At 34.3% G+C, this 13,756-nt stretch overlaps 2 protein-coding genes across 12 annotated transcripts in view; both read left to right on the top strand.

Moving 5' to 3' along the window:
* The window catches only part of LOC114109112 (large ribosomal subunit protein uL18-like), a 638,969-nt gene that overhangs the window by 358,052 nt on the left and 267,161 nt on the right, over positions 1 to 13,756 (top strand). The gene's annotated exons all lie outside the window — the stretch shown is intronic.
* Positions 1 to 13,756, top strand: part of RALGAPA1 (Ral GTPase activating protein catalytic subunit alpha 1) — a 201,085-nt gene that overhangs the window by 30,558 nt on the left and 156,771 nt on the right. For all 11 annotated transcript variants that reach the window (XM_004017895.6, XM_060401811.1, XM_060401806.1 and 8 more), the window contains 4 exons: positions 5,600 to 5,710; positions 6,257 to 6,306; positions 9,134 to 9,191; positions 12,902 to 12,945. In XM_004017895.6, coding sequence (XP_004017944.2) covers positions 5,600 to 5,710; positions 6,257 to 6,306; positions 9,134 to 9,191; positions 12,902 to 12,945 — 263 coding nt within the window. The remainder of the gene's footprint in view (positions 1 to 5,599; positions 5,711 to 6,256; positions 6,307 to 9,133; positions 9,192 to 12,901; positions 12,946 to 13,756) is intronic.

Genomic DNA, 13,756 nt, shown 5'->3' with positions numbered 1-13,756 from the left:
CAACTGAACTGACCCAGACTTAGGGTCTGTGTGCTCTATGGTAGGGTTAATGGTGAACTCCAAGAGCATTTACACTAAGGGAGCCCTTACTGGCCTGATCCTGCCAGTGCCTCTGTCCCCATGCCTCCACAGGCAGCCCTCCAACACTAGCAGGTAATTTTGGTTCAGTGTCCTGTGGAGTCACTGCTCCTTTCCCCTCGGTCTTGGTATGTGCAAAATTTTGTTTGTGCTCTCCAAGACTGAAGTCTCCCTCTTCCCCAGGCCCCTGAAAGTCCTGTAATCAAATCCCGCTGGCCCGCAAGGTCCGATTGCATGGGAATTCCCAGTCCCTTTATCAGATCCCCAGGCTGGGAAACCTGGGGTGAGGTCCAGAACCTTTGCAACAGTGGGAGAACTTCTTTGGTATTATTGTTCTCCAGTTTATGGGTCACCCACCCTGCGGTTATTGGATTTCATTTTATCGTGATTGTGCTGCTCTGCCATCTCACTACAGGTCTCTTTGTCTTTGGACGTGGAGTATCTTTTTTTTGGTGGGTTCTGGCGTCAACAGCTAGTTGCAATTTTGGTGCTCTTGCAGGAGGAAATGAATACACATTCTCCTACTCTACCATCTTCTCTCATCATCTTTATATAATATTTCCATCTTGTTATTCTTCTGTGTTAGAACATTCTGAATAAGAGCACCAGGCTCTCTTCCAAGTATTTGTTTCTTTCTTTTGTCCTTTCTTTTCTTCCTCCATTTTCTCAGTTTCTTGTCACTTCTCCTATATCTGCCTCTTTTTAGAACTTGACAATGTATTATTTATAATTTTCCAGCCTGTTTGTGTAGTTTTACCCCCCTCCTCCGCTTTTCCTCCTACTTTTCTCTTCTGCTTTCCTCCTTATTTGTGCTTAATTCCATATTGTTTGTATCTTAATGCTGTATTTTTGTGTTTCTTTCCTCTTACCTTTCTCCCTTCTCTTCATCCTTCCTTCCAGTCTCCTTCCCTCCATACTTCCCCTTCAACCCCTTCCTGCCTTTCACCATTCCACATTGTTACCATCTTCCTCTCCCCTCTTAGCCCTTTTCCAACATCCCGCTTCCTCCTTTCCTACTTACTCTCTTTTCTTCATTTCCATTCCTTCTCCCCTCTCTTGTTTTGAGCTTGTATTTATTTTTATCCAGCATTTCTGTGTCTCTGCAATTGGTGAGGTTTTTGGTGTGTTATTCACCATATTGTTGCATCAGTCCTCTTTATTACTGGTTATTTTAAGGAAATAATTTGCATTGTTTGTTACTTTATTATTAGAAGCAGATTCCTTGTAGTACCCTTCGTAGTTTAGTGTATTATAATGCCATCATTTGAGAAAAAGTTCTAAATGGTAATTTTTTTTTTAAACAGGTGAGAAGGAAGAATGATATTGCAAAATTTGTTGAATTTTTGGTCTTCCAACTTGGGTTATGTGATAACTTTTATAATGGAGGTATTAGTACAGGTGCTTGAAATTTAAGCTCAGGAACACTGGCTTCTAAACTGTGTAATTTTTAATTATGTATGTTACAGAGCTTAAATGTCTTCAAAGTATGTAGTAGGAAATATGTTAACCTTATTCATAAAAAGATGTTAAAGAGACATCTGAAATTTTCTTTGTGAAAACTCAGTGAGGTCTGGAACTGTTTTGCCACTTGAAGTTAGTATTCCCAAAGGTCTTCAAAGCATTCCTAAGCCTGAGTCAGTTTTTCACAATCTCAGAAACTTCAATCTTAATTTATAGTAGAACTGTTTCTTTGATTCCTTTAAGGAACCTCTAGTTCACAAACAAATCAAACAAAAATATTTCTAAAATTGGGGAAATTTTTGAATGTTTAAGCTTTTAAGTTCCAGCCATCAGTTTAGCACTATGTGGAGCACTCCCTCAGATTAAAATTTTGAAAAAAATATCGAAGGTTTAAGAAGCTAAGGCATGCTTCCTGTCCCCCAAAGCATCCAGTATCTGTAAGAGAATAATATAATTGGCACTCCATCTTGGAGTGGTGGGTCTGCATCCTCAGGTTCAACCTACCATGGATCCAAAATATTTAGGGGAAAAAAAAAAAAATCTAGAAAGTTCCAGAAATCAAACTTGAATTCACTGCACCCAGTCAGCTATTTATATAGTATTTATATCGTGTTAGGTTTTATAAGTAATCTACAGATGACGTAAAGTGTGTGTGGGAGGATGTGCATAAGTTAATATGCAGATATTATGTCATTTTATGTAAGGGACTTACTTGAGTATGTTTGGATTTTGGCATCTGATGCGTTCCCGGAACCATCACCTGCTTATATAGAGGGACAGTTGTACCAGCTAATGTGACATAATTAGGAGCCATATTGACTGAAATTAATGGAGACATTCACAGAAAGAGAAAAAACAATACCCATAATGGGTTATGGTCATTTGAGGGGGAGGGAGGGAAAGGTATTGGGTAGAAGTTTTTTCCATAATCTTTCTTCCTGCTTTTCTTTTCTTTTTATATTTTCCTTTCTCTTGTGTTATTATTTTAGAGAGTTGTTTTTAAATTAGTGAAGCCTTCTTTTATATTATTCTATCTACCTATCCTTTTATATCCACTTTGTGTGTTTCTTCTCCTATTTTCCCCTGACCATGTAAGTTTTGTGAATTGATGAGCAAAAGTATTTTATGAGTTTTTATTTGCTAACTAGATCATTATAAATAGATACAGATTTAAAAAACAAACTTCTTAATTTCGATCCAGTACTTTTTATTAGTAAGTATGTAATTTCCAGGCTTTGTTTAACCTAGTATATGGGAAGGAAATAGAGAGAGGCTGTCTTGGCTCCTAAATTATGTTGCAAAATCTTGAGCTGATTCACAGTTGCTTCTGTTATGTTTTGAATTTTTTTTGTTTTTTCTTTTCTCATTTTCTTTTTTCCCTGGGGACATTACTTTTGTTAGAAACATTAGTTTCAGGAAATTTAGTGATAATTACAGCAGTTTATTTCATTCTGATTTCATAGTTCTTTGTTATTTCAAACTACTCTATGGGGAAAGTAGAATACTTTTCCTGTTTATTTTAGTGTATGTGTTTTATTTTGGTATTCTTTAAAATGTTTAACTAGTATTCAGTGACTATTATTCTTATCTTTGTTCTTTTCTTATTTTTCGTATAAATGTGTTAACACTGGAGGCTGAATAACGTAGAGGTTAAGAGCATAAGCACGAAGCCCAGGCTGTGTGTTGCTGTGCTTAGTCACTCAGTCGTGTCTCACTCTTTAAAACCCCATGGACTGTAGCCTGCCAGGCTCCTCTGCCCATGGGGATTCTCCAGGCAAGAATACTGGAGTGGGTTGCCATGCCCTCCTCCAGGGGATCTTCCCAAACCAGGGATCGAACCCAGGTTGCCCACATCACAGGTGAATTCTTTAGTCTGAGCCACTGGGGAAGCCCAGTCCAGGCTGTGTTGAGTTTAAATCCATGACCCTGTTTCTCACTAACTGAATTACTTAAACTCTGTGTGCCTATTTCCTCATCTTTAGAGTCAGGATAATAATAGTACTTATTTCATAGTGCTGTTTTGAGGACTATAGGAATTAATTTCTATATAGAACTTAGAAGAATGTCTGGCATATGGGAAATATTGTTTATGGTAGCTGTTAACCACCCCCCCCCCCCCCCCCCCCCCCCCCCCCCCCGCCCCCGGCCCAGTTCTCTGAAGAGTCACACAGATACTGATACAGGTAGGAACAGAACCTGGGTGTTCTTACTCCAGTCAAGATGAAGCAGTGCTCTTTTGCTTGTCAGTAGATTATGCAGTGTTTTCCAAGATATAAATTTCCGAGCTACAAAGTGAATACAATAAAATTAAAATAATTTGTTTATAATAAAACACATTTGCATGTTCAGCACTGTGCTTAGGTTTTATAAATGCTAAAGTAGACACACTTTCTGTCCTAAAGAAGCTATAGACTAGTCCTGGAAAAGAGATAAGAAAATACTTGAGACATAATTACTTTCATGAAAGAGAGTTGTACAGAACAGAAGGAAATAGAGAGGAGAGGGCATCCATCCCTTCCTTTGGGAGGGTGAAGGAAAAGGGAAACGGTCTTGGAAAACTCCATAGATGAGCTAATCAATTCAGGAGTTATTATGAATATTCATAGGATAAGGTAATATACCACAGTGAGTTTAAAGTGCTATGTATATGTTGTTAATATTTAACTTTATACTGAAATCTTCTATTCAGCCTTTAAGCATTCCAAGAAATTAATTGATTCTTACCTTTAATTTGAGTTTACCAACAAGTAGTAGTTTATCCTATATTTTTTTTTCCAGTTGCTTTTTTTCAAATTTGTTTATTATAGAAGAGACACATGCTTTTTGTAAATGAATTTGAGTAGTTGGAAGTATATAAAAGTTGTTAATTCCTCCCCCTTTCCCCAACTTTCTCATTCCCTCTGAAAACAAACAATAAAATGCAGGAGAGCCCGGTTTGAATCTTGGGTTGGAAATATCACCTGGAGAAGAGAGGCTACCCACTCCATTACTCATGGGCTTCTCTGGTGGCTCAGACTGTAAAGAATTCACTTGCAATGTGGGAGACCTGGGTTTGATCCCTCGGTTGGGAAGATCCCCTGGAGAAGGGCATGGCAACCCACTCCAGTATTCTTGCCTGGAGAGTCCGCATGTACAGAGGAGCCTGGCAAGCTGCAGTCCATGAGGTTGCAAAGCATTGGACGAGGCAGAGTGACTAAGCACAGGCACCTATATACCTGTGTAGGTATCTTGCTTTAAATGATAAACGCCATTTCCTTAGTTTGTACTTAAGACATTTCATGACATATCAAGGCTACTTTTTCCATTTTCTTTTCATCAAAATGCTCAAAGCTAGCCAAAATGAATGAATTTTCTGCATTCTGTCTGTTTTCTTCACTTCATGTTTTTGTTAATGCCAAGAATGTCTTTCTTATTCAAAACCACCACATCATATCCAAATACCTTCCTGTCCGTAAAGATCTTTTCAGATAATACATTCTCTGTCAAAGCTTTTCTTTCCCCACCTTCACTCCTTCCTGTGTTTTGAACGTAATTTTGTGTTAGTACCTAACACTTGCTGCTATGGATACAGTTAAATGTTTACTTTTCTGTGCTTTGGACTACACTGACAGTTCTTATAACAGTATTTTATGAGTTTTGTAATACTTAAATGCCTATTTGGAAAGCCTGCTGTTAGATATTTAAAATAAATGTATTTTAGTCATGTTTTATTACTCTTAGAAATACTGATTTTTAACTGTCTTGGGGAGAAGTTACAAAATGTGAGCTGTGAATTGAAAATAAAACTTGGTTTGGTTAATGATTTTGGATGAATCTTTCTGAGACATTGTTTTCTTCAAAGATTATGATAACCTGATTTGGCAAGTTTTAAAAATTAAAACTAAATAAAATCTTTAAAAACTAAAGTTGTGAGAATAAGGTATAAATAAATCTCTCAAATATTTTGATAGAAGTTTAAGAGCAGTTCTTTGACATTCTTGAAGGAAACTTGCCACAGTAAATACTTGCTGAATGTGATATAAATAGTAATCACTAAAAACTGTTTTCATTTATTTTTCAGAGAATGCAGAATCCATTGATCTTAAACAGTTTTTTGACCAACATTTTTCACATATATATTATGTGTTTTTTGAGAATTTTGTTACTATTGAAGCTAGTCTTAAACAGAAAGGTAAGATGTTAAAATCAATCCTGGCTTATGCTGATGTTTCAAATAATTGTCGTAAACGTTCACTTAAAACAGACTTTTGCACACTGGAATGTTAGTATCATTTCAGTTCTCCTCTCAGATGGCTTGCAGATACCCTGCTCACACTGTGGGTTAGTAGTGTTAATTATACCCTTATTATTTTGAGAAGGCTTAGAAGATTTGCCTTTTCCCTGGTCAGATTTGTTTTCTCACCTTTACTCTGCCCTAGGGCCATGTGTCAGGTTTGAGCAGTCATTTTCATAATTTCATTTTTAAGAGCTCACTTAACAGTTTGCCACAATATATTATTATTTGTTTTTTAGACATAAATATGTAGAACCTAAATGTAATTGTCTAAAGAGTAGAGATGCTATATTGTCTACACATTGAACAGAATACAGTTTAAATATTTTATTAAAGAATCACTGAGAAAAAACTATGCCTGAAATATTTTAAGCTTTTTAAGTGGTTGTTGACATTGAGGACAAAATGATAACGTTTAAATATTTTTCTGTAAAAATGTTTTAGGTCACAAGTCCCAAAGGGAGGAATTGGATGCTATACTTTTTATTTTTGAGGTATGTACCTACCCATGTTACTTTTTTCCCAAAATTAATTTTTGGAACATACAAAGGAAAATGTTGAATATTAACAAGCACTGTGAATCTGCCATGCTTTTTAAAAACTAAATTCTGTTGTTTAACCTAAAAAAATACCTGTCTTAATTATTTTCTGAGGTATATTTTAGGTACAGATAGAATTAATGGTTTTGTGCATTTGAAGCCACAATTGGTACAATATTTATGGTGTTTAAAAGCAATAAAAATTTTAATTTGTGGGATGTTTACACAAATGGAGAATTTTCTTTAAGAAATTCTAAAACATACTTACTTGAGAGGATAAATTCATGGAACTGTTATATACCTAAGGAGTTCATAGTTTGTGGTTTAACTACTTTTCATTGGAAACTTGTATAGAATAGTTTTAAGCATTTTATACATTGTTGTTCTACCACGTTACTTTTTATTGGGGTGGGACACGTTTGTATTGCTAAAAAAGCAGAAGGAAATAACATGATACTCTGTTAAAACTTCTGTTTTATTTTTGGCACAGTGATAAAAATGAGGGACACACATGCTTTTCAAATAACTCCTTGCTCTTCATTCTGGCTTTCAAATCAAATAGTGATAGGAGTATTCCAATCTTTTTTGAGAATTTTAGCGATCAGGAAACAGCCAGGATTAATTAGACCTTGTGTTTTAAAAGGCATAAAGAATTTAGAAATCAGTTTCTAAAGACTGGACTGTTCCATTTACTGCTAAATGTTTTGTATATTGACTATTTTGGTATGGTTTAGAAGAATTCAAAGAACTTGATCTTTCTCAGTTGCTGAGTTAGTCACAGCTTAAAAAAGGAAAGTTTAAAAAAAAAAATTTTTTTTTTAAGCATTCCAAAAGAAGTAACTGGTTTGGTACCTAGTTCTGCAGTTAATTTTCGTTTGTCATTAACCCTGAGGAATTTGCTCATATTTACCTCCCAAAGTGTTTGCATGAATTGTTTACAAGGGGAATATTAAAGCATGGAGATTTTGAGAAACAATAAAAAAGTATGTGCAGAGAAAAGATAATAATTCCTGGAAAGTATTCCTTCAGACATTCGTGAAACTATATTTAGGAAATTGAGATCATTGACTAGTTAAACAGAAGCTCTTTCAGGGTATTCCTTCTATTAAAACATAATCCTTATTTTTCTGTATGTAATCTATACTGGTCATTTGTTACTCTGAACTGAAATGTTTGTCTGTAATCCATCACTAAATTTCATTAGGAAAATAAGTGTTAAATATGGGGTTTTTATCTTTCAGAAAAAATACTTAACCTGTGTGCTGTTTTTGTACTTATGATGGTAACAATATCTGACTTCCACCTTTAGAGACTAATGATTTAAAAGATCAGGAAATTACCTAAATACACTGATTGCCTTTTTCTGGAATAAAGTTCATCATTGTGGAATGTCATTATGACATAGGATTGATATTCTGTTTTCTTCTGTGTAGCTAAGAGTGTACAAGATTTCTTTCATCTTTATATTACTGAATAAAAATGATAAAGTGTAATTTAATAGTGACAATGTAGAAGTACTTTAAGTAGTTCACAAAGTTGTCTTTTTAGTTTTCTATAATTTTATCTCTTTCCATACTGCAATAAATATAATTATACAGTTGCTGGCTCAGTATGGGAGAAAGGTAGGAGAGCAAGGCTGAAGAATTTTCTGTATCTTATGTGGGAATAACACCTGTCTGTGAAGAACTTTATAATTTCTTCATCATCCTCTTACATGAGAAGGACTAGAGACGATTATCAAAAGGAAGATAGAGAAGTGTAAAAACAGGCATACCATTCTTTGAACAGAATAGTATGAAAGCACTGATTCTGGAGATAGGAATCTGGAAGCTGGAATCTGTTTTTCCACTTTCTAACCTAAACACATTTCTTAACCTGTTATGGCAAGTGAGATCTCTCCTTTTAGGATGGTTTTGAGGATTAATGAAATATCCTTTATATAAAGTGTCTGTTATTTGGCCCTTATGAACATTCAATTAATGATGACTCTAAATAGTAATAAAATAGAGCAGCAATAATAACAAATACCATTCAGCAAGCAGATGAGTACTGAGAACATAGTTCAGCAGCATAATAAGGCAGCTATTGAAGTAGAATAATTCATATAGGTACAATATGTAAAGGAAAATAAAGACAAAATTTTGAAGATGTTATATGTAAGAAATATTCCAAACTTGTAGAAGTATGTATGGGTTAGCTTAACCATAGGGCTCCTGAATTTAAATTTTTTTTTCTCATACCTATAACCATTATAATATATAAGTATCTTCAGGTTCATGTGATTAGTACAAATATTTGATAGGATTTTTGTGAAAGCAAAATATTTCCCCTCTTAGGTTTATCAAAATAGGAGAAAGAAAGAACTACTTGAAGAGAAAATATAACAGGTATTAGTATCTAAAAGAATTTAGAACAGATCAGTAGTTTCCACAGAAAGTCTAAGAATAGAAAACAAGCCTTAAAAAATATAGTATTTATTCACTAAAGAGAAATATAACTTTTACATCCTTGTAAAAGATAAATTTCATCAGTTTCCTGTTCCAAGAGTTAGTATAGCTCGTTGTTTTCTGGAGTTTTCAGATACTGATCAGTATGCCAGTGCTGAAGTAGTGCCACTACCATCAGACTAGCTCAAAGATGATTTTGTGTTTGTAATACTGTCTTCTGCATAAGAAACTCTTAAAGGCTTTGTGTAAGTTCTTTAATTTTTCACATTGTTCAAGATGTGGACTTGTTACTTGCTTTTCATACTTTTCTTTGTTTTATTCGTATTGATTTTTAGAAAATTTTACAACTTCTTCCAGAAAGAATTCATCAGCGATGGCAGTTTCATAGTATTGGTAAGTAATATAAATACTACTTCACATTTGAAATAAGTGATAATATTTGAACATATTCTGTAATGAGTTGGCTATTACTTGAAATGAGTTCATAGTTTGTACTTTAGTAAAAATAAAGAATACAGAATTAAACTTACTGGGAATATGAGATTAAAACATACATGAAGGGATATTAAGTTTCATAGTGGCATGTTAAATTTCTTGGATCCACCTGTTATTACTCTGAATATGTTAGCAATGATGATAAACTATAAAGCCTAAAAATAAAAGTAGACGCTACATCAAAGTAAATATTCTGTAATCAGAAATGGAAGGCAAATGCAAAGTGTCAAGTATAAGAGCCGTGGGTTCCAGGTTTGAAAGCAAGCAGTGTAGATTGGCAGTTTGCTCCATTTAAAAAAATTAAAAAGGGGTGGGGGGGACCTGGGGTTTAGCTTACTGCTTAAAAAGCCAAAGTAGAACTTCCCAGATCAAGAAATAAAGCTGAAAAGGAAAAGGGGAAAGGAAAAACATACAACCCTGCTGTATTGATTACTGTGAAAGACCAAATAGGCAGGAGGTCACAGGCTTCTCTTACAATGAGTTAAGCCAAGATGCTGGCTGGCTTGGAGTCTGGTTCTTTAATAATCATAGGATTGCCACAGGACTCTCTGACTCTCATTGTAAGCCTTTTTTCCCTCTTGGATGAAAAAGGAATCTGAAGGTAGGCAATTTCTGGCTTTGGTTCAGTGTCTCAGTTAGAACAAAGGTGATTGCTAGTGATTCTCATGACCTTTCTCTTGTGGTGAATACACAGATAGCCACCATATCTACATTGTTGAAGTAGAATGTTACAGGCCTCATATTCATTTGTAAAAATTGTATTTTCCTCTTAAAAAAGTCATAGGTTTATTTAGGCCCTACAATTCTTAATCAGTTGTAGCAAATAAAATCTCTAAGGCTTTGAAACTATAAGTCATCCCAGTTAGCAGTTCTGGAAGCAAAAGAAACTACATATAGGATGGATATTGATGCGGGGGCTAAAAAAAGACAAAATTTTAAATAATAAAGCCTGTTGAGAATAAACTTTTTTGATAAAGCTCAAGACTAAAAATGATGTGTCCTTAATATATAGAGAACTCTGGCAACTCAGTAAGACAAACAAGTTTTTTAAATATGCAAAATACTTGCATATATATCACCAAAGAAGACATATAAATTGCTAATAAGCATGATAAGGTGCTCAATAGAATAGTGAAATCCTATTTTTTATTTCATAATCATTAAAATGTTGTTGGTTATCTGTGAAGAAACTTCTCTAGACATCTGAACTTGTAAAGTTTTTCTACTGAGGACTGTAGTTTTCAATCTGTAAAAGAGCTTTGGGCTATCTAGTTGTCATGTTTAGTAGTATTCCAATAAATGTCTAATTTTCCTTTGTCACTAAGAATCCTTAAAAAAATGCATGTAAGAATTAAAGATTTTAAAATTTAAAAAATAAAAAACTAAAAAAAAAAAAAAAAAAAGAATCCTTAAAAAAAAGTAACTTGAACAACTTTACACTAACAGGTTAGGCAGTTTTTTCTTTAACATATTTATTTACTTGACTCTGCGAGTCTTTGTTGCAGCATGTGAGATCTAGTTCTCTGACCAGGGCTGGAACCACTGGATCACCAGGAAGACCCAAGGCAGTTTTAATAAAATCAACAAATTCATAGAAAGATACAAATTATTCAGACTGACTCAAAAAAGAATGTGCTCAGTCCCTCAGCTGTGTCCACCTCTTTGTGACCCCATGGACAGTAGCCTGCCAGGCTTCTCTGTCCATGGGGTTTTCCAGGCAGAAATAGTGGAAATAGCAGAAATAGCAAACCTTTCCTTCTCCAGTGGATCTTCCCAGCCTAGGGACTGAACCCGCATTTCCTACACTGGTGGCGGATTCTTTACCACTGAGCCACCTGGGAGCCCTCATTAAGATGACTCACTCTCAGTGCTGCTGCCAGAAAAGCTGTATTCCATTTTGCATCTCCTGTGTCTGCCGTTGTTCCCTGTTGCAGATTACTTTAAAAACATCTGCTAATTGGGAAGGATTCATTTCAAATTTACTGTCTAATTTCTATAATTTTTTAATCTCTGGGGCACTTAAAGTAACAATTATAAATCTTCTCACAAAGGAAAGCTTAATTCCAAATATCTTTAAAAGATGTAATATCAATTGGTTACAAACTCTTTCAGAAAATGAACTCTTCCCAGTCTATGTACATGTCTGTTATTATCTTGATAATAAAGCCAGATTAAAGACCTCACAAAAGAACACAGTAGTGTTCAATATCCATCATAAACACAGAGGCAAAAATCTTTAATAATTTACTAACTAAATTTAGTAGTATGACAAAAAGACTGTATGTAAATGGTAACCAATTGGGATTTATCTCAGGGATGCAAGATTGGTTTAATATTTGAAAAGCATTTTGTGAAAAATTATTAATAGAATAAATGACAAAACCACCTGTAATGCTGACTGTGATGTTTATTTGACTGTAATGCCAGTAGAAGAAAAAGCATCCGACAGAATTTACTGCCCATGCATGATTAAAAACACTCATCAGATTTGATTAGTTTTCCACTTAACTTCTTTTTCTGTTCCAGGGTTCAATCGGTGATACTACAATGCATTTAGCATGTATAGATTTTTTTAGGAGAGCTGATTAAGACCTTTATATAGGCTTTATATAGAATTGTTTAAAGTAACTGAATTTGCTCAGACACGAGGAAGGGAATTGCAGATAAATGAACACAATTTGTTGAAATATTAAAGCTTATTTTAATATGATAAATAAAACTTAAGCAGTAGAGTCACAGTCTTAATCATTTTATATATATATTTCATATAAAAATATGTAATCTTGGTGTTCCTAGAAAGAATAAAGATGCAAGATTAGAACAAATAGCTGAGAGGAAATTTTGTTACTGGTATAAATTTTAAACATAGAAACTATTTCTAAATATTTTATGGATTTATAAATAAGTAGTAATAAAATATTTTTGGAGATAATAACAAAATCTGGATAAGATTTCTTTTGGGAAGGGAAGGAGGAAAATGATACAGGATGAGTTCACAGGAGGCTTAAGTGATACATAAATAACATAAATAAATGAAATTTTGAAATTATAGGAAACATGAGACTGTTTAGATTTGTTCAAACTGAATGGTGGACTTCTGGTTGTTTGTGAATATTATTTCATTATTTTATTATAGGCTTGAAATATTGTATAATTACAAGAAAAATTATTTTGAATACTTCGAGTATTTTGAAAAGAAAAAGTAGTACAGGGGAAACGTTTGTTAAGAAATACTACAGTTTTAGGTGTTTATTTGATTAACTATATAATTTTCTACATTGGTTTTTATTTGTATTAGTGATGGTGAAAGTATTTATATTCTTCAGTTCAGTCAGTAAAATACATATTGTTGCCTTAAATGCAATTTTGGTTTTATTGTTTATTTTAATAGGATAAATCATATTTAATTCCAGTAAACCATGTGTTAAAATGGTGACTTTTTATATGCCCTCTTCCCAAGACTATGGCCAGAGGGATGTTAAGGTCACCAAGAACAATTTGGAGGTGACCAAGGACTTGTTTTTAAAGTGTTTTCAAGTCTTACTGATAACTCTTAACATTTAGAAATGAATAAGATATGAATGTTTAAAATCATTTTTTCTTTTCAGGATTGATTTTAAAGAAACTACTACACACAGGAAACTCCTTGAAGGTATAATGCAATTATATTTCTTTTTTATATTTAAAAATATTATTTGAATTAATTATTTTCAGCTGTGCTGGGTCTTTGTCGCTGCACGGGCTTTTCTCTAGTTGTGGCAAGCGAGGGCTGCTCTCCAGTTGTGTCCTGGCTTCTCATTGTGGTGGCTTTTCTTGTGGCTCCCAGGCTGTCGGGTACAGGCTTGGCAGTTGTGGCACACAGGCCTAGTTGCTCTGTGGCATGTGGGATCTTTCTGGACAGGAATTGAACCCAGGTATCCTGGATTGGCAGGTGGTTTCTTTACCACTGAGCCACCAGGAAAGCCCCATTATTGTGTTGTTTTTTTTAATTGAGTAAAGCATATAGTCAACTGCTCCACTTGCCTGCATCATTGTTTTCCTAAATAAATATGAATTATCTTCAGTTCCCTTGATTGAAGTGAAATCACTTAAAAAATAGCAGTATGGTCAGTATGCATGAGGTTGACCATGCTGTTGAAAACTTTTTGTAGTTTTACCACTGCATTTGACTCATTTGGCAGAAACACAGTCAGCTCTACATCCATATCATTTTATATATCGGACTTGAGCATATGCTGATTTTGGTATCCATGGTAGGGGAGGTCCTGGAAGCAGTACCTCATAGATACTGGGGAACAACTGTGCTTTTCCCTGTGGTCCCCAGAAGATACAAATTATTAAGCTATTCAATAAATAATTCTTCATTTTACCATAGCTATCGTGAGATGTAGAGGGGAAGTAGTACATCTGTTAAAAATGGTTTGTTTATTATTATTACTTTTTCCTTTTTATTATCCCATTGT

The sequence above is a fragment of the Ovis aries genome, chromosome 18, assembly GCF_016772045.2.
Source record: "Ovis aries strain OAR_USU_Benz2616 breed Rambouillet chromosome 18, ARS-UI_Ramb_v3.0, whole genome shotgun sequence".
NCBI lineage: Eukaryota > Metazoa > Chordata > Mammalia > Artiodactyla > Bovidae > Ovis > Ovis aries.
The sequence above is the reverse complement of the archived record's forward strand: the minus strand, read 5'-3'. Positions and strand labels throughout refer to the sequence as shown.